This window comes from Trachinotus anak, unplaced genomic scaffold (assembly GCF_046630095.1).
Source record: "Trachinotus anak isolate AG129_WGS33_773 ecotype Australia unplaced genomic scaffold, CSIRO_AGI_Tana_v1 ptg000002l, whole genome shotgun sequence".
In the NCBI taxonomy this organism is placed as follows: Eukaryota; Metazoa; Chordata; class Actinopteri; order Carangiformes; family Carangidae; genus Trachinotus; species Trachinotus anak.
Window position 1 is genome coordinate 29,182,849 of NW_027273853.1, and position 20,166 is coordinate 29,203,014.

Consider the following 20,166-nt stretch of genomic DNA (forward strand, 5'->3'; position numbering starts at 1 on the left):
TTGAATAAAGGATTGATCAGAAATAATCAGCAGATCAATATTAACACACATGTGACACAATGAACACTCAGGAGACACTTGTGTATCTTTAGAAAATAATTTAATAACATTTGAATCCAACATGTAAAAAACAACAGTGAAGGACTTGTTCTCCTCTCCTTCCTAATCAATACTCTTTAATGATTATATGGCAGAATTTTGACAAAAAGAAAAAGACAAATTGCACATGAGAGCGAGTCCTGACTGTCTCTACGGGCGTTCCCGGGGCGGGGCTCAGCGTGAATCAGTCTCTGTGGCAGTCTCTCTCACACTCAGCCAAATAGAAAATACTACACAGGCAGCAGCCGCGATCAATAATCAGTTTGATCAGTTTAACAAAATAAAAGTCTTGTTTTTCCTCTGGGACACAAAGAAAAGACAACGTGCAGATGTTGCAGCATCATTACTGGGGGGGACATTCTTTAAAACACACATGGGGGAGGGGTGGGGGGTGGGGGGGGCAAACACCACAGTGAGATGTCACGGTCCATCCCGACCAAACCCCCGCCCCGCCCCGCCCCTCCCCCTCCGATAACTTAAAATAAAAAGGGAGGGAAATGAGGTCCAAATGAAAGGTGAGAGAAACAAAAGGAAGACATGAACTGAAGAGACACCGTGGCACTCAGCAGGTCGATACTTACGTACAGGAAGTGACGGGACATAAGCAGGTCCACATGTGGACATTCGAGGGAGGGGGCCTCCGAGGTGTCCTGGAGGAGGCGGGGAGGGGGGGGGGGGCGTCTGTCTTACCTCGTCTGATTTGTCTGCTCTCACTCAACCACCTACAGCCAATCAGCTGATTTCTTTTTATTGTTCCGACGAGAACAGTAAGTGTTGGAGTTCGTCGCCGCAGAGTCGACGGCGTCACTGATCTTCGCCCTGAGCTCGGCCCACGACTAAACTCACTCCCACCTGCTGACACCAGTCTACAAGCCTCCTCAGCCTATCAGAGGCTCCGCCTTCAGCTGCTTCAAACAGCAGGCGCTGGAGGGGGAGAGGGGGGTGGAGGGAGAGAGAGAGAGAGAGAGAGAGAGAGAGAGAGAGAGAGAGAGAGAGAGAGAGAGAGAGAGAGAGAGAGAGAGAGAGAGAGAGGAGAGGGAGAGAGAGGAGAGGGGGAGAGAGAGAGAGGGAGAGGGAGGGGGGAGGTGGAGAGGGAGAGAGAGGGGAGAGAGAGAGGGAGGGGAGGGGGGATGGAAGGGAGGGGGATGGGAGGTAAGAGGGGGAGAGAAAGAGAGAAGAAAGATGGGGGAAGGTGGAGGTAGGACAGGGGAGAGAGAGAGGAGGAGGGGCAGACAGGGACAGGGTAGGGGGGGCAGAGAGAGATAGAGAGGACGAGGGGGGAGAGAAGGGAAGGAGGAGAGAGGTGAGATAGAGAGGGGGAGGATGAGGGGGCAGCAGGTGAACATGCTTGTATACAGGTGAGGTATAAACATGAGAAAGAGCAGGTTCCCCCCCGTCACTTTACATGGTTCAGTCCAGACCCTGTTCTGACCCTGCACAGGTGACCCTGCACAGGTGACCCTGCACAGGTGAGCTGTAGCAGCCCTCGTTCTTTACCAAAAGAGCTGAGACCCAGGGAGCTGGTCTCTCTGCTGGTTCAGGACCAGGTAAACCAGGGAGACTGGATCTGCCTGAGACACCTGAAGTGACGCGGTGAACAGCTCAGAGTGTGTGTCTGTGTGATGAGTGTTAAAGACTGAAGGGGGTGATTACATCTTTCCACAGGGCAGCACACAGGGGCAGGTAGTGGAGGGCCTGCTGATAGAGGAGTCGCACCTACAAAACAAAAAAATAAAATAAAAGGGGGGAGAGGGGTAGAAAAAAAAAAAACACCAGACGCCAGAGCATTGTGTCAGTTCAACAAAGGACGAGGACAGAAGAACAAAGTGTGGAATGAAGTCAGAGATTTACTCGTGTCGTCGTCTTACAAGCAACAAAACCTGTCAAATCAAGAATCTAAACCGCCACAAGTTACGTTTCTGTGGACGGCGATAAAGAGCCTGCGGGGGGAGAGATAAGATTCAGTGACAGGAAGTGACCACGAGCAGTCGGCTCAGAAAAACCACGTTACTGTCAGACTTCAGGCTGTTTTTACAGAGACAGAAACTGTCCCTCAGCGTCTGATTTAAATCCTTTAACACGTTAACGTCCCTCCATCACCCACTCACCTCAGCTCGCTGCTTCAGCTCCCGCTCCACTGCTATCGCTCTGCAGACACACAGGACACGTCAGGTGACTACACTGATCACATGATCAGACTCAGACCAGCTGCGTCTCTCAGCTCTGAGCTCATTGGTTCCTACTGAAGACATGAATCTTTAAAACCGCTCACAAATATAAACTTTCATCTTCAGCAATTTCCTAAAACTGTGTCTGCTGCAGAGAAACTCACCACACATCAGACACATGAGCTCAGACAAAGTACGGTGGCTCAGAGGACACACACACACACACACACACACACACACACACACACACACACACACAGGTGACAGGTGTGTTCACTCACATTCTCCAGTGGGTCAAACACCTGGGGCAGCTGCTGCTCAGCATCCTGGCCTGGAACTTCAGGTGTTCAGTGTTTCCCTCCTGCCAGTCGTGATGCAGCAACCTGTGCAGGGACACATCAGCACTGACACCAGCAACTCCACTCAACAGCCCTGTCCCCTGTCTGTCTGTCCTCTGTCTGTCCTCCGTCTGTCTGTACTCTGTCTGTACTCTGTCTGTACTCTGCCCCCTGTCCTCTGTCTGTACTCTGTCTGTACTCTGTCTGTCCCCTGTCCTCTGTCTGTCTCTGTCCTCTGTCTGCCCCCCCCCCAGATGTTTACCAGTTAACTCCAAAGACTCACAACAGACTGAGGACAGAGTGTTAAATTGAGAAACATTTACACAACCTGAGAAGAAGAAGAAGAAGAAGAAGAACAACAACAACAACAACAACAACAACAACAACAACATGCAGCTAACACTGTTTTTAAAGCAGTCATCAGCATGTGTGTCTGCAGAGTGTGTGTGTGTGTGTGTGTGTGTGTGTGTGTGTACCTCAGGCCCAGCTCGGTGTTGTTGGGCATGGCGTATCTCAGTCTCTCCAGCACCAGTGCATGCTGGGTCTGCGGCAGGCAGCTGAGGTAAAAGGTCACAACCTGTGGACCCAGGGAACAGAGACAAGCGTTGATGGTGCGTTCAGGTTCCGTCAGTGTTGGTGTTGAACCGTGGGAGTTTAGCTAACATCCAACATGTGGAGGGAAAATGTTGTGAAACTGTTGGATGCTAAAGTCTGTGTGATGTAACACTAACACGCCCAGGCTCTGCCCCCACCTGAACCAACTACAGTCTGCGGCGGGGGGGGGGGCTCTGCTCTCACCTTGTTGTGGAAGCGGTAGCAGCTCCAGAACTCTGCAGGGTTGAAGGGAACCTCCAGTCGAGACGGGACGGTGCTCAGGCAGCGCTGGACCAGATCTGAGAACAGTTTGGACTGACTGCTGCCGGGACCACAGGTCTGCTGACTGCTGCTGAACTCCAGGTAACTGTGGGGGGGGGGCAGTCACAGGTCAGACTCTGGGTCAGGTTCTATCTACAGTAGATGATTGATGATTGATAAAGATTCCTGTGGGCCGCACTCACTCCATCCACAGTTTGTGGAGCTCTTCCAGCTGCAGGGCTGACCCCAGCGCTCTCTCAAAGGCGTCCACCGTTTCCTCCACTGAACCGTGCAGCCACTGCCAGCGACTGAACCACACAACAACAACACAACAACACTTTAACCTGAGGGATCTGCTCTACAGGGAACCGGGACCAGGTTTTATAGAGAGCTCACTTCCTGAGTGTCTGCAGGAGACACATCATGATGTTCAACATCATCACTGATCTCTGAGATACTGAGGAAACTGAAAACAGGAGGATTCTCAGTCAAGTTCTGCAGCCTCTGTTTCTCTGGAGCTTTATTCTGAAGGTAATGATAACCTCAGGAACTGATGTCACAGTGAATCACATCAACATGTGGCTCAGGTCTGTTCACTTATGTCTAAAGAAGAGAACATTTTTGTCTCCAGGGCTTCATTCTACAGGAAACAGCTCAGGAATCTATCAAACCAGAAGCAGAGAAAAGAAATTGCATCTGAAGAAGAAACTTCCTGCTCGTCTGTGAGGAGTCTGGGATAAAAACATCCCTGATCTACATGGAGCAACTTGTGACAGACAGGACATCAGCACGCACCAGTGAATCAGGTGGAGGTGAGGCGTCTGCTGACCGAGCTGCTCCTGAAGCTCCTTCTTGATGACCGGACCTCGCAGGAGCTCCTCGCTGGGAAAACCGAGGATGTGACTGGTGGGAGGAGAAACAAACAAACTGTGACTCGTCTGATCGTGTATCACTCTGCTGCTTTATCCTTATCTGTCCAAGTATCTGTGCTTGAAATCAGCTGAACACGATGTACCGCAGAACATCCAGCGGTTTCTTCTGACTCTGTTCGTCCTCGCAGAGCGACAGGACGAAGCCTCGGAACAGAGGAACCACGGCGCTCGACTTTCCCTGAGGAACACAACAGAACATGAGCTTCTGTCGTTACAGTGAAAACCAGGAAACATCAGATTCATATGAAAACTTACTGAGTCTTCCTTTCTAATGACTGAGAGATTTTCTGGTAAAAATATGTGACAGTCTGCATGTTTCTTAAATATGAGGCACCCAGAAACACCAGAGCTCACCTGAGCCATGAGGAACTTGCAGGAGTGATAGAAGACCTCGGCATTGTGGGGGCACTCGGCCAGAGCGTGGAGCCACATGCTGACCGCCTGATCTGCATCTCCTTTCCTGATGTGGAGGTCGGCCAGAGCGTCTCTCAGAACGCACGACTCGGGACAAGACTCCAGCAGAGACTCACACAGAACGATTCCCTCGTCGTACCTGCAGCGACACAGCAGTGTCTTCATGTGGTGCTGACGTCAACGAGCAGGAAAACACACTGTGCACTGTGTCACACAGCAACATGTTTCTGAATGTATTAACAGGCTGTGAGCAGCTCTGCAGAAACACGCTTCATTTCTTGTACACAACATGTTTGAGAACAGACGTCGTGAGCTTCAGCTGCAGTTTGTGCGTCGGTAGAATCAGAGGTTAAAGATCAGAGCAGCAGCACATTGCTCACCTCTGCAGCAGTCTGTTGAGGAAGATGAGGTTGGAGTGAAGAGGCAGACAGGCCAGCGTCCTCTCGCTCTGAGACAGAGACTCGTCGCTGCACTGACGGATGGCATCTTCAAGCAGAACCACATCACAGACAGTCAGAGACTCAGACCTGAATCGGAACAATAATCACTACCACACGTTAACCCTTTCCTCTGCTGTCGGCCTCTGTACCTTGGAAGAGAGCGATGAGGATGTCGAGCGGCGTGCTGATGTCCTGTGGCGTTTTCCACGGCAGCAGGAAGGACTCTCTGCTGACCAGTCTGGACGGACCCGAGTCTGCTGGGTCGTACAGGCTGCACGGCAGCCGGTCGAACTCCGTCAGGTGGATGTAGGAGAGCCAGACCAACGCCCGGTCGCTGGCTGTCAGGTGGTCAGCTATGCTCCTGTCGTGGGCTGACTTCAAGGCGTTCTGCCGATAAAACCAAACAGGAAATATCTGCTGCGTTAGTGACTGGTTCGCTCTCAGAGCTCTGGATTTCATACAGCAGTTTGAAGCATCATTAACTGTTGCCCTGCAGAAAATGTTCAAATGAACCAGTGAAGCCAAAACATTCTGTTCTGAACCAGCAGTGAGTTTGAAATAAAAACTGTTTCAGTCCAGAGTCTCAAACAGATCAAGACCCAGAACCTCACAAACATCATCTCAGCACATGAACTGTTTCACCTGTAAAATGGCCAGAGCGCTCTCCATCCTGCCTGTGAACAGGTTGAGGTGGACTCTGTAGAGCAGAGACTCCATCAGCTGGAAGGACAGTTTGTCTGTGACACCTGAAGATGCCTCGGTGACCAGAAACTGCAGCAGACGATCACACACGTAGTCCTTCCCCTCGAAGGAGCTCTCCAGGTTCAGGTACTGCAGCAGAAAGGTCACATCACAAACATGAGAGAGCTGCTGACAACATCTGTATTTTATCATCAAATCAACATAAATCAGGTTCACGACAGCAGCTCTGTGATTGGCTCCTTCTTAACTTTCTGTTTCTCTGCTGAGAGGTTCTGTGTGATCACATCCACTGATGTTTAACATCATCACACCGATGTGTTTATAGATTTGATTGGCCCAATATGGACAGAGGCTGCACTAAGATATTCAGGAGCCGGGACTGAGCTGGGACAGGACACAGCTGAGGACATACGTTCCACCACACTCGGTAGTCGGGCGCGTGCTCCACAGCCATCTCACACATCTCCTGGACCTCCTCCCTGCTGCCTCGTCTGGAGAACAGGGACAGGTAGTGGCTCCACACCTCTGGGTTGTCACAGTTACTTTCCAAAGAACGAGACAGGGTGTTCAGGGCGGCTTCCAAACACTCTGCTGCAGACCTGCAGACCAACACACACGTTCAACTCTCATGTAAAAGAGTCAAAGGACAGACTCTGGATCAGCTGGTTGCTCTGCGACTTACGTTTCATTCTGATTGAGGTACTTGTAGGCGAGTTTGATCCACAGCTGAGTGTCTCGAGGACTCTCCAGGATGCTGCTCTCCAGGTTTGATATGTCGTCCGTCTCACTGACAAAGTAACGCTTGTCCTCTGATGTGACGCAGACATCTAAAGCAGACAGGCTGGTCCCAGAGCAGTCGTCTGCACATAAAGATAAAAGGTCATGAGAGATTTGCCTCCAGCTGTTCAGGTGCTGAAACTGTAAAACTGTGCAACATAAATATATAAATAACAGCCAAACATCCTCCATGTTCCTGTGACTGCTGAGCTGCAGGAGGAGCCGCAGCTCGGAAAACCTCCCCCTCACCGTATCCTCCGGCTGTGACAGATCCGCCTGCCGCCTCGTGCTCGCCATCGTCCTCGGGGCCAGGGCTGCTCTGCGCCGACGGCTTCGGTCTCCACCTCCTCACGTCTTTGCAGGTGGTGAACGGAGGAACTGGAAAACAGAGGAGACCGGGAGTCAGAGGTCAGGAAACCTTCTCTGGAGACGAGAGGCTACAACCAGCAGCTGACTCACCGTGTCGCTTGCTTTCGTTCACTTTGCTGACGAGGAGGACGGCCTTCTGGTCGACCCCCATACGACCTTTGTTTGTGCCAAACAGCTTCTTCATATATTTCTCTACAAAACAGAAAAACACATAAAACCAGCAGCAGGCAACTGACTGGAGTCAGTTAGTGTTGAAACAGCAGCTCACCTGTGGCAACATTGACGTCCTCGTCCGAGCTGCTCTCAGAGCAGCCAATCAGAGACAGGTCATAGGACAGAATGTCCTGGAAAAGCTGGTTTCCACTCAAAGTGCAGTTTCTCATGTGCTGCCTGCAGTGGGGGGGCGTGGGGGGGGGCAGACATTAAACACCAGAGACGCCAGCAGCAGGTTCACAGACTGAAATCATTGTGAGGCTCACCATCTGCAGTCATCATCGTTACAGGTTCCCGTGAGGTCGAAGCGACAGAAACACGTCCTGGGTTCGATGGTGTTGCTGTAAGTTACAGAGCTCAGTGATAACTTCTCCTTGGTCCTGTAATACGGGCTGAACCTGGAGAGACAGGACAGGGCTTTAGTTCAGACCCTTGTTCCAGCAGCTGGGAGGAGGAAATGTGTCTTTCTCCTCCTCGTTTTCTGGTGTGAATCAACAATGAAAATTCTTTTTTATCTGATTCCCAGTGAGACCAGACTTTTATTATTAAAAGCAGCTTCATGTGGAGGAGAATTATGAGGTTAATCAATCATCAATAAGCTAAATCTCAACACATTTTAATGATCTGCTAAAGATGAACAAGGAGAATTTATAGGGTTTGATGTCAGGGTGCACTGCACGTGTGACATGACATGAGTGGGTTGAAGAAGAAGAAGAAAGTTCTCCTCTGAAGTGAATCTGACACAGAAGAGAGGAACTGAAACTGATATTGATCCTTCACTAGAATCAATCTTTAAATATGAGATGTAGTATCTGTTGTATGGACACCCCCCACCCCCCACCCATTAACCTCTGTCCTGCTCTGAATGACTGATTCAGCTGGACTCTCAAAATGTTCCTGTGCTACTCCATCAGCTTCCTGCAGGCGCCTGCAGTGAGCTCATCCACATACATGTGTAACTATAGACAGATACAGATGTTTGAATCCTACAGATACAGATGTTTGAATCTCACAGTCAGCTGAAACCCTCTGACCACACACAGCTGATCTGCATTTAACTGATTATGTGACTTCTGAAACCAGTTCACTGCAGCTGTGTTAAGTTAGTTGAATCTTAATATCGGGAGTGAATACGTCTGTTTGTAATTATACAGAGATCTGTTTTCACTTTGACATTAAAGGCTCTTTTTCTGTTAATCAGTGTCAGAAAATCCACATTAAATCTGCTTTGATTCACAGCTGTAAAACAATAAAGCATCAGGAGGCTGAATTACTTTTTATAGAAGCTGTAAAGTCATTTTCAGTGTGTTGATGTGGAGTCTACCTGTAGGATCTGAAGACCAGCAGGGGGCTGTGATATGGTCCAAAGGGAACAGGTTTCAGCTCTGTGCTCCCTGATTGGCTTGTTGTTGCCTCCACCTCCACTGGAAGCACCTGCACAGTGACAGACACACACAGCCGGCGTCATCCATCCTGTTCCAGGTTCTACGTCTTTATTCTCAACGTGCTCCACATTTAAAAACACAAACATGTGATGCTGTTCTGAAGCAAGTGCTGCCGCTGTGTTTTTCTAAATAACTTAAACTGCTCTCATGAAACGTTTTCAGACCTTGAACTGAAGTAAACTCCTTGAGAAAATGTTTCAAATTTCAACTAGAGCTGCAGTAATTACTCAATCAAAAGATTATTAATCAGAAACTTTGATAATCCCATAATCAGTACTGTCACTTTCAGGCTAAATGAGCTGATCCAGATGTGAGGTGTGAGATGTCACTGAATATCTTTGGGTTCTGGACAGTTGGTTCAGCTGCAGCCTTCATTTTAAAGCTCTGGTTTCACCTGTCCGTTTGGGGGGTGGTTGTCGTTTCCTCCCAGGTTCTGCAGCTCCCTCAGCAGCAGCTCTCCCAGCCGGGCCTGCTGCTGGTACCTCAGCTTCAGAGCGTCCAGGTCCAGCCCCGCAAACATCTCTGCGGGAGCCTCGGAGCTGGTTGGGGTCTTGGCAGGTTTGGCGGTGCTGCTGTGAGACAAGATAAGACGTCACTGCCCGTTCACACGGTCTCACATTCACATGCTGCGACAGTCCCTCACCTGTCTTTAGCTGGAGTGGAGCTCAGCTGCTCCAGGTTGGGTCTGGTGAAGGAGCAGCTGGATTGACGAAGGGAGTGTCGGCGGGGGCCTTTAGCAGCAGCAGCGGGCGCCGGTGCGGCCGCAGGTTCTGGTTCGTGGTCGTCAGCCTCAGCGACGTCTTCGCTGTCCAGGGCGAGTTTGTCCTGGGTGAGGTCGTGCAGGGAGGGCTGAGGCAGAGGGAAGGGGGAGGGGGGTGGGATCTGGATCTGAGGCTCAGGGGGGGTGGAGGCCCGGACCGGCGGCTCTGCAGGCAGCTCAGGGGGGACGCCTTTGTTGCGCAGCGCCTGAGCCTCCTTCAGCTTCTGGATCTTGAGGGCGTATTCAGACTCCAGCTGCTGCAGCCGCTGCTTCTGGGCAATGAGCTCCGCAAAGTGACGCTCGGAGCCGCTCGGAGCCCCGTCCACACGCTGCAGCTTACTGGGCTGAAAGGACAGAGAGACATAGAGTCAGTACCAGAGAGAGAGAGAGAGGGAGAGAGAGAGGGAGAGAGAGAGAGAGAGGGGGAGAGAGAGAGAGAGAGAGAGAGGCTGCAGCTTACTGGGCTGAAAGGACAGAGAGACATAGAGTCAGTACCAGAGAGAGAGAGAGAGAGAGAGAGGGAGAGAGAGAGAGAGGCTGCAGCTTACTGGGCTGAAAGGACAGAGAGACATAGAGTCAGTACCAGAGAGAGAGAGAGAGAGAGAGAGAGAGAGAGAGAGAGAGAGAGAGAGAGAGAGGCTGCAGCTTACTGGGCTGAAAGGACAGAGAGACATAGAGTCAGTACCAGAGAGAGAGAGAGAGAGAGAGAGAGAGAGAGAGAGAGAGAGAGAGAGGTGTATAGGAACCTGTTTAATCTCCAAACGGACTTTTCCAACCGTCACCGACCTGGGTGGTTATTGATCTGACAGGTGGAGCTGTCCGTTATTGATCTGTCACCAGGTGAGTGTCTGCGGTGCTGCTTCTTACAGACGGTGTTATTTACCTGGACTGATGTCACCTGTGTTCATGCGCAGTCTCCATAACACCTGTCCTAACGAACAGCTAGCTTGTCACCAGTTAGCAAACGGCTAACGCTAGCTAACGCTAGCTAACGGAGAGAAGCCGCTTCTTCTCAGTGAGGAGATAAAACCGCGGTAACGTGCACGGTTACCTGCGGGAGGTGTCAGTGTCCCACGGTGAGGAGCGGACGGTCCGGTAACGGGCCGGTACATTCACCGTTAAAGTGACCCCTCTCAACGTTAATCCCACTGAAAACACGCACGTCACTTTTCCCCAGACGCAGCTCTCTCCTCGGACCGGGACCGGGACCGGGACTCGGACCGGGACCGGGACCGATCCATCATTAACAAAGACCAATCTGCAGTTTGAGTTCTAGTGTTTATGAACCCGGTGTTTAATCAGAGAAAGGTTCAGTCATGTTTATTATTATTATTATTATTATTATTATTATTATTATCATCACCATAATAAATTATTACAAATACAAATTATTGTTATTATTGTTGTTGTTACTATTGTTAGAATTGTGACAACAATAAATAATAACACTAATAATAATAATAATAATGGTGTTGTTGCTGTTATTAACGTACACTAAGAAACTGTATAAACTCTGAAACAATGATCTGATTAATTGATTATTAATTTCAGTCATTTTCAAACATTCTCTCATCTCTCTCTGGGGTTTCTGACGTTTATATATGTCAGTTTGGAAATTTTCATTTCATTCAGTAAAGGTGGATTAATTAAGAAAACCATCTGCAGATTAATTGCTGATGAAATGCAGAATGTCTGCCTGTTTAAAGGGAGGCAGAAATGAAAGATGTTTCCCTCACCAGGCTCTGGTTGGCGTCTGTTCTGCGCTTGGATCCTCTGCCAGTAGCCAGCTGAGCCTGAGCCAGCTCCTGCTCCAGCCTGACAGCCAGACTCTTCTTCATGGACACTCGATGTTCAACACGATGCACCTACACAGAGCAGGAGAGGTCAGACAGAGGTCAAACCTGGGCTGAGACCACGCACTGAACTGAACCGTCACTGTGGGCGGAGCCTGCTGAGGTTCACCTGTTCCTGCAGCTTCTTGAGGAGCGTCTTGTTGGCGCTGACGATCTTCTCCGACGCCTGCAGCTGCTCTCTCAGTTTGACCACTTTGGCCTCAGCAGCCTTCAGAGACTCTCTCTTCTTCAGCTCCTGCTGGAGCAGATGTCTGAGGACGGCCTCGTCTCTCTGCAGCAGCTCCCTGTGGGACAGGCTTAGGGTTAGTGCTGGAACAACACAGCTTCATGAGACAGGTGTCTGAAAAGTGACTAGTTTATATCAACACCGGGAACAGAGGGGGGGGCAGTTAACTACCTATGAAGACAGGGTCACTAACGTACTGTTCTCTGATCAGATCACTAGTAAAATACTTTTTACACTTTCCGGACGTGTGAACGACCAGTGTCTGAAGCTGGATCATCGTCCCACCTGTTTTTGTTGAGCCTCTGCTCAGCTTCACGCAGCTTCAGCTCTGCAGCCGTTTTCCCTGAAGACTCCACCACAGACTCAGACGCAGCAGGTGAGGCGGAGCTGCGAGGACTCGGACTGTGATCCTTCAGCATCTTCTGCTTCTCCCTGCTGCAGGAAGCATTTCACTCTTTAGTCTTGAAAACCTCACACATGTCTACAGACTGATCTCTCTGCACTGTTCGTGACAGTTTGATTTAAAGCCTGGTACCTGGCGATCTCCTCTTTGAGCAGACGGTACTCAGCCTTCTTGGCCTCTGGTAGAGCCTCTGGGGTTCTGACGGGGTTGTTCTCCTTCTCAGATCCAGACGCTCCTTTAGGCTTCGCTGCCTGGAAACAACACAGTTTCAAATCATGAATCACAACAGTGGACACAACCAGACTAAAGAACTCAGTGTGTCTCCTCGAGACAGTGGGTGATTTCTCAGTTGTTTCTCAGTTGACTGTAACTGTTCTCCATCTGTTTTCTGATCATTTAGCTACAGAACCTGTGAAGATGTTGTTAATGTCCCTCGTTCTTCGAGCAAACACTGTAACTAACGTGTTCTAATTGTATGTTCCTGTTTTTTTTATGTCTATAGTGAAGGCAGAACGTGGCCCCACCTCCACCGTCCTCCTGGCCTCTTTGATCATGAACTCCAGTCCTCCGAACACCGTCTGTGTGGAGCTGCAGGCGTCCATGTCCGAGTCACTGTCGTCTGAATCATTGAGAGACACCACCACCGACTTGTGTCTGGGCAGCTGCAGGAAACACAAACACAGGAGAGAGTCAGACAAACTGCTGTTCACACCTGGCAGGGACATGTCTCAGGTGAGCTGATCTGGAGACAGCTCTCACTATAGGTGTGGATGCACCCTGTGAACCTGCAGGACCGAGTCAGCTGACATCAGACAGGTGTGTTACAGGAACACGTTGCCGTCAGCTGAGAGGCTTCGTGAACGTCTTACCACCAGCGGGGCTCTGGGAGCGTGATGTCCTCTGGTGAACTTGTTGGCTCGTGGCTGGGACACCGTGTTCAGGCTGACGGTGCTTAGGTTTCCTCTGGTCGGCTGCTGGACGCCTGCAGGAGGCGGGCGGCTCGGAGACGGAGGACCACTGGAGCTCTTCTCCTAGGGGCAGAACAACGTCATCACAGGAACAACCTCAGACACCAGAGCCATCAGCACGAATGAGAACAGCAGCACCACCAAGTGTTGACAGACAGTACTGCACATGCTCGATCAGTAACACACCTCGCTCACCGCCACCCTCTTGTTGGCCATGGACATCAGACAGGTCTCCCTCAGCAGCATCTCCTCCTCCTCTTCCTCATCAGCAAAGGGAGGTTTGGGAGGAGGCTCCAACTCGTCGGGTGGAGGGGGGAGAGGGGGAGGAGGGGGAGGAACACCGGACAGCATGGAGGAGAGGAAAGGCTGACAGAAATCCTGAGAGAGGGAAAGAGAGACGCTGTTTTCTTCATGCCTACGTTAACGTCACAGATCTGGTCACATGACTGAGTTCTCCCCATGACAACACCAATAACCATCAGTGATCAGTATTTAATAATTAATGATACAGTAACTGACTCATTTTGGCCATAACTGTACAGATCTCTAAAAAAAACTGACATGTTCAGTTGACTTGACAGAAAAACCATCATAGATTTTCAGTAAATATAAAAAACATTTCAGAGAATAAAATGTGATGCTGCCTTGAAATGTAGTTCTGACACACACACACACACACACACACACACACACACACACACACACACACACACACACACACACACACACACACACACACACACACACACACACACACACACACACACACACACACACGAGGAGCGTACCAGTCGAAACTGAGCAGAGTCTGTCATGTACAGAGACACCTGAGGGAGACATCCTGGATCCTCGGCACTGAACGGGTTGTGTGTTGGAGACGGGACTGAAAAACAAACATTAAACATTATATTTGTGGTTTTAAGAACCAAAAACCATCTCAGTGTAGTTTTACATCTCCTCTCTCAGGCTTCTCTCTGGAGCTCTAGTAACAACAGGTCAGTCAGCCAATCAGAGGAGAGGATCTGAGCCTTTGTTGTGACATCACAAAGTTCCAGAAGTCCTGAGGGCTGGTTTTCAGGCTCAGTGTCTGAATACAGGCTGTGTGCATTTCTCTGTGGACTGAGGCTTTGATACTTTCACATGGAGGATGACTGACTGACTGATATTTCTAATGAACTATCAGATAATATTTTCAGTGTGGACTTGGTAACTGATGTATGATTCACTGGTTTGTTTTCTGTATACACTACAGTTCATCTGCCGACTGTCACAGTATCAGGTGTGACAGGTGAAGGACGGCTGGTTCTGTCTGCTCACCTGGTGAACTGGTCTCACTGTCGGTGTCCATCGCCACCTCGTCGTAGTTGTCGTACTGGTAGAGGTTACCTGAGGCGTCCAGGCCCTGTTTACCTGTGGACTTCCTGTGTTCACGATCCCTGGACTGAAGAACAGAGACTGAATGTTATTGTATGTGACCACAGAGTGTGAGCGTCTCCTCTGGGCTCAGAAACCGTCTGAATATCATTAGATCCATCTGGTCGGGATCAGAGCTGCTCACTTCTACTTCCTACTTCTGACCTATAAAGGTCAGAGTCATGTGACTGTACCCGATGGTTCTGTCTGATCCAGTGTCTGCTGCTCCTTATCAGAGGCGGGAATGTTGGTCTTCATCCAGGGTTTTATCTTTAAACTCATCTCTTCTTCTCTGTTTTATTTTTAAATTCATCTCTTCCTCTACATTTTATTTTTATACTTGTCTCTTCTTCTATGTTTCAGTTTTAAACTCATCTCTTCTTCTACGTTTTATTTTTAAACTCGTCTCTTCTTCTGTTTTTCCTCCTCTGTCCACTCTCCTCCAGAGTCTTCAGCCCCTAAAACAGAGACTTTCATAAACGCTGCTGGACCCGTTTTAGTTTAAAACTCCAGGTTGTGATGTAGTCTGGATGGACACAAACAGAGACCTTTGGAAATGATGACGTAGACGCCCACGGTGGCTCCTGATTGGCTTTCGACTTTATGTCGCATAGTGAGGACAACGATGAAAAATTAACTTTGGGGTTTCGCTGCTCTTCTTCCTCTTTGTGATGCTGAACTCAGTGTTATGGGTTTTAGATTTTGGACTTTTTCATAATTTTTATTGACCGAACATCAACTAACAGATCAACTGATAATAAACTAATTAGTCGTTGAATCCAGGACAGTGGATGAGACAGAGCCAAGCAGGAGAATAAAGAAACCAACACACACACACACACACACACACACACACACACACACACACACACACACACACACACACACACACACACACACACACACACACACACACACACACGGCCTCTCACCTTGCTGCGCGTCCTCATCTTCCCTCCCACCAGCTTCATGAAGCGGTTGTACTGCTCGTCCTGGTTGGACAGGTCGCGGATTCGGCGGATTTCGTCCTCCCGTTTGCGCCGCTCCTCCTCGTCCTGTCTGCGTTTCTCCTCCTGCTCCCTCTGCTGCTGCAGCTTCCACGTCCTCAGCTGCTGCTTCCTGAACGCCTGCTTCGCTGCTGAGCCTGAGAAAACATCATTAGACACTGATGAGTCTCCACAGTTTGACCTGGGGTCTCAAACAGGTGTGGTGGTGTGACTGCAGGTTCTGGTCCTTCTCACCTGGACTGATCATCTTCTTGGTCATGTGAGGTTTCCCTGGAGTTCTGCCTCTCTCCAGTGGAGCTTTGGGACCAGGTTTTGGACTCTGCTTTGGTCTGTCTCTCTCTGGAAGTCTCTCTCTGTCTCTGTCTGGAGGTCGGGGCCCAGTCTTGGTCCTGTCTCGGTCCCTCTCCAGAGGTTTGCACCTGGTTCTGCTCCTATCTGCAGCAGCAGATGTAACAGACCTGGTGGTGACTCTCTGCCTGCTGGGTGGAGTGGTTCCGGGGCCGGGGCCTGAGCCAGGGCCAGAGTTCTTCTCCTGGGCGGCTCTGGTGATCCGGTCTTTACTCTTCTTCATCACCTGCTGCTCCTTCTGCTGCCACTTCTTACTGGCCGACTGCAGAGCGAGGAGACGCAGCTGCAGCTCCGACAGCTCCTCCTCCTCCACCTTCACCACCGGCTGCTCAGAAAACAGAGTCACACAACGTTTGAAAAGATACAGACTCTTACAGCGCTCAGTGAACACACCAGTGGTGCTGGTCCCACCTTGTCAGGAGAGATGACTGAGTCCTCGCTGGAGGCCGACGACTCCCTGCGACACAAACACGTCTTTTTAGGTTTCTCCTTCTCGTCTCTGTCCGTGTCCTCGCTGCAGCACGAACACGTCTTCTCCTCCACCTCAGCTTCAGGCTTCTGCTCCTCTTCTCCTCCATCTTCTGTTTGCTCCTCTCCGTCACCTGCAGAGACACAACACCTGAGGTCAAACCTCCAAGTGTTTCACACATCCCTAAGCTTCAACACATTAATCCTGTGGCCCTGAAGCTCCAAACACTGCAACACTAAAAAGCGATGAACCCAGCTGGGACACACTTCCATGACTATATTATAACACATGTATTATAACAGATGTTACAGATGTGTTATAATACGTTCATGTTCACTTGTTGTTCAGCACTTTAAACTTCAGTCACAAGTCATTTAACAAGTGAGTCTCAGCAGGTCCATCACTTTTTAGTGTACCCTGAAAACACTTCCATTGTGTTGCGTCTTTGCAGCTCATGTTGTGGAACTGATGAAGATGTTTCCTGAGCTTCAGGGCCACCGTACATTAAAGCTGAACATGACTCCATGATGTTGTTCTCCTCACACGTTCACGTCTGAATCAGAGACTAAAACTCCTGCTGCTGTTTGTCTGATGCAACATATGAAAAGACTTTGCTCCAAACAAAGATGGCGGCCAGAAATGTTCCTGCAGTTTGTACAAGAAAAACATTAACATATCATTTTGTGTCAAAGTCAGTTATTTTCATTCATCCTTTAATCTCTGGATCTGATCACTGGTCCAAACAGACTCTGCTCAGTAAACAGAGAATGTCGTCCTCAGACTTTTTCTCTTCAAATGTCTTATGACAAATGACCTGAACATTACTTAGTCCATATTCTGTTCTCTTCATGTTCAACACTATTTAGACTTTTCAAAATATATATTTTACTTTTATACATTTCTATATTATTGGTTCTCATGCTCACACTCACCCTCTCTGTCGGCTCCAACTCCTCCATCCTGCTCGGCCCATTTCTTCTTCAGCTCGTCCAGGTTGGCGGGAGTGGGCAGTTTCTGACGGAGAGGTTTGATGTTGAAGGCCTGGAACACTTTCTTCTCGGCCTTCTCCAAATCTGCCATCTCCTCTGGTCCTGCTGGACTATGAGCTGCTTCGGGTACTGGTCTGGTCGCTGTAATACTGGCAGTGTGGTCTAGTGTGTCCTCTCTTGCAGGCGAGGCTTTGGGCTCCAGGGCCATGGTCTCCTCTTTACGGATGCACTCCAGCTCCAGCTGAATCTGTTTATACTTGGACAGCAAGTCCTCAAAGGACTCATCAACACTGTTCTCAGGTTTGGAAACACTGTGCGCCACTTTCCTGGTCTGATTCCGGCCCTGCAGCTTCTCTGAGGCCGAGGTTAAGGGAAGAGAAATACAGCTGCAAGCAGCGACCATTTTCACATCTATTAATCTACCGATTATTTTGTTATTAGGTCACATTTCTATTCTTTAAAATGTCTGAAAATGATTTGTCACAAATGACTTGTGAATTAAAATATCAGCAGTGGAGCAGCTTATAAGCAGTTTTACTAAAGAATCAAGCTCTAGGTGACAGTTTTCACTTTTCTCTGTCTCAACCAGTACTGACAATAATTATTAATTTAGTTTAAATGAACACTTTACATTTCTCCTCCATAAGACACAAATACTCTGTTAAATCAAACTTGTTTATTATTATTATTATAATTTATTTTCTTGTTACTCAACTAATCCCCTCGTCTTTCCAGCAATGACACACAGATCAGGGACGCCCCCCGTTCTGTGTGATCCACTGAGCTGCCAACAGACAGGAAGTTGGTTTCTTTAAACAGCTGTTACAGTCATTGACTTTAGGTTTTGTTTCCTCAGCAGCTTTAACGCATTCACAAGCACAATGACATCTACCTGTGATCTAACACAGGCAGCAGGTGTCAGCTGGACCTTTACAGTGTACAGTGTGTACACCGGCTGGAAACACCTGAGGGAAACTGAAGAAACTGCTCCAGTACTAATTCAAATACTGTGACAGGCAACAGGGTCAAACTCAACTGTTGAGTCAATGTGCTGATCGTCTTTATGATTGATTGATTTATAGTTCAGTCTAAGATTCACAGGTTCACTGTGACGCATCAGAAGCTGAAAACAGGGAGGATTTAGTGTTTTCCACTGTTTCTGCTGGATTCATGACGACAAAGCTGAAGTCGGAGTCTGAAGCATCAGTGATAATGAGCCTCTTCTGTTGTGAGACATCAGCTACAGCCTGAACCTTGAAACCCCGTCTCTAACTCATGGAACCTTTATTCTATTGATCAGCTTTCTCCAACAACAAACCACATGTACACTTAGACCTGGACTTCATTAACAAGCAGACTCTGTTTAAAACAGGCTCACGCTCATGAGACATGTATTCTACGATTATTATAGTAATTATATTGTTATATCATTTATCATTAGAAGCATTCACAGCTTTTTCCCCATCCAGACCACATCAGACCAGGTCTGGACCATAAATCACTGAACTCGGACTTGTCAAATCTGGACACAAGAAGCTGACTACAGCTTCTTAAAACCCTCCAGTCCGGGTTCGTGTGTGGCCTATCCAACCCCACGGGCCTCTGGTGGACTCGAACTAAATCACGGTCCCCTGGCGACTACTTATATCTGGATAAAACAATTACTGAGAGCAGGAAAGGATACGTTTCCTCGAAGGAGAGTCAGTCTTGTTGCCGTGACTCTCTCCGGGCCCGTAACGACCGGGGGGAGCTCTGCTGCCTCGGTTCCAGCCTCCGCGCCCACAGTTCGACATGGACCGGTGCCTGAACCGGCCCAGGGCGCCGTGGCTCCGCTCCCAGAAGCTGGATCGCGGGCTGGGCTCCCCGTGGGGGCCGTGTACCGGCGGCAGCGGCAGAGGAGAGGGAGGCCGGTCGGGCCCGCTCGGCCCACACTGCTGCCTGTGGCCCGGGGGGAAAGGGCCGTGTCCATGAGGTCCGAGGTTGTATGGCATCAGAATGCGGAAATCGGGCGGCTGGTGGCCCATGTGTGGCAGCATGTTTTGCGGGTGCTGGTGGGGCTTTCGTGTCCGTGGAGGAGCCCCGCGGCCGCCCGGCCTGCTACCATCCCCCCGCCGGAACGGCACACTCTCCTCGGTTTCATCATCGCAGATCTCTCCGTCTTCCAGCTCCCCCTCCTCTCTGGGAGATCGATTAACCTTGTTTACGTCCATGTTGTAGTCAGGTCAGCAGCTGCCTGCGGGCGGTGAACTCACCGGACCGTGGGCCAGACGTTCATTTTCCCGTTTAAACGACACTTGGTGTGGAACCGGTCCGCCCTGCTCGTTCCCAGCGTCTTCCCTCTGCCAAGTAACGCGAGATAACCCGAGACTTTGCGAGACTGGAAGAAACCCATATAAGGTGAACGGCCTTTACTACGTGTTTCATTTTAGAGGGAGGGTATTTATATATACAGTCTACAAACAAATGTAGAGAGCAACATGTTCATTTTTGTTTTTCATTCTGAAAGAAACATGACACGAACTAGTCCTACATATTGTTAATATACATACAAAAATAATTATACCGCCCCTCAGGAGGTTAATGCAGTTTACCACCTCATCCACTTACTAATAATGAATTTAGACGCCTGACTGGTCAGAACTCTTCATTATTGTAAAGCCTTTCTTCTGTGAAGGGTGCTGTACAAACAAAGTTTATTGTCGTAGTAGTAGTAGTAGTAGTAGTAGTAGTATATTAAATAAATAAAGGTATATTATCAGGATTGGTAAAGAACTCTCTTCAGAGATAAGAACACAGGGTCCTGTTACAGATCTATCCACACAGAGCCTGACCTCAGCATCATGGAGTCATTGAAATAAAAACTGTCTGTGGTTTTATTTCTTAAAACACTCCTCACTTTGCTTTTACTGCCTATAGTTTCTGCACAGACCCGTGTGTTGTGCTGACATGGTACATTTCCTTAAATTAGGTTGCGTTTC

At 49.2% G+C, this 20,166-nt stretch overlaps 1 protein-coding gene and 1 long non-coding RNA gene across 3 annotated transcripts; one reads left to right on the forward strand and one right to left on the reverse strand.

Annotated features, from left to right (window-relative positions):
- Positions 1-159: 159 nt before the first annotated feature.
- LOC139608079 (zinc finger C3H1 domain-containing protein-like) lies at positions 160-20,165 on the reverse strand. 2 transcript variants are annotated; one of them, XM_071461557.1, is made up of 36 exons: positions 18,873-20,165; positions 17,132-17,542; positions 16,142-16,332; positions 15,617-16,055; positions 15,308-15,519; positions 14,280-14,403; positions 13,751-13,845; positions 13,149-13,340; positions 12,864-13,025; positions 12,519-12,656; positions 12,127-12,245; positions 11,877-12,026; positions 11,475-11,649; positions 11,249-11,377; positions 9,396-9,856; positions 9,147-9,321; positions 8,632-8,741; positions 7,574-7,705; positions 7,363-7,484; positions 7,185-7,286; positions 6,975-7,103; positions 6,631-6,808; positions 6,361-6,547; positions 5,889-6,077; positions 5,396-5,633; positions 5,187-5,292; positions 4,747-4,945; positions 4,476-4,570; positions 4,256-4,363; positions 3,664-3,768; positions 3,404-3,566; positions 3,082-3,182; positions 2,549-2,650; positions 2,208-2,247; positions 1,753-1,815; positions 160-1,023 (listed from the first exon to the last, which is right to left on the reverse strand). In XM_071461557.1, exons 1-36 carry the CDS (start codon positions 19,396-19,398, stop codon positions 904-906), a joined length of 6,288 nt encoding a protein of 2,095 aa, XP_071317658.1. In that variant the 5' UTR covers positions 19,399-20,165; the 3' UTR covers positions 160-903. The 2 variants fall into 2 exon arrangements, with proteins under 2 accessions (XP_071317658.1, XP_071317648.1); XM_071461547.1 differs by having other exon boundaries at positions 9,147-9,324; positions 18,873-20,164.
- On the forward strand, positions 10,227-15,150 carry LOC139608109 (uncharacterized). The gene is made up of 3 exons (XR_011684954.1): positions 10,227-10,352; positions 12,497-12,726; positions 12,822-15,150. It is a non-coding gene; the product is annotated as an uncharacterized lncRNA (long non-coding RNA).
- Position 20,166: the final 1 nt, after the last annotated feature.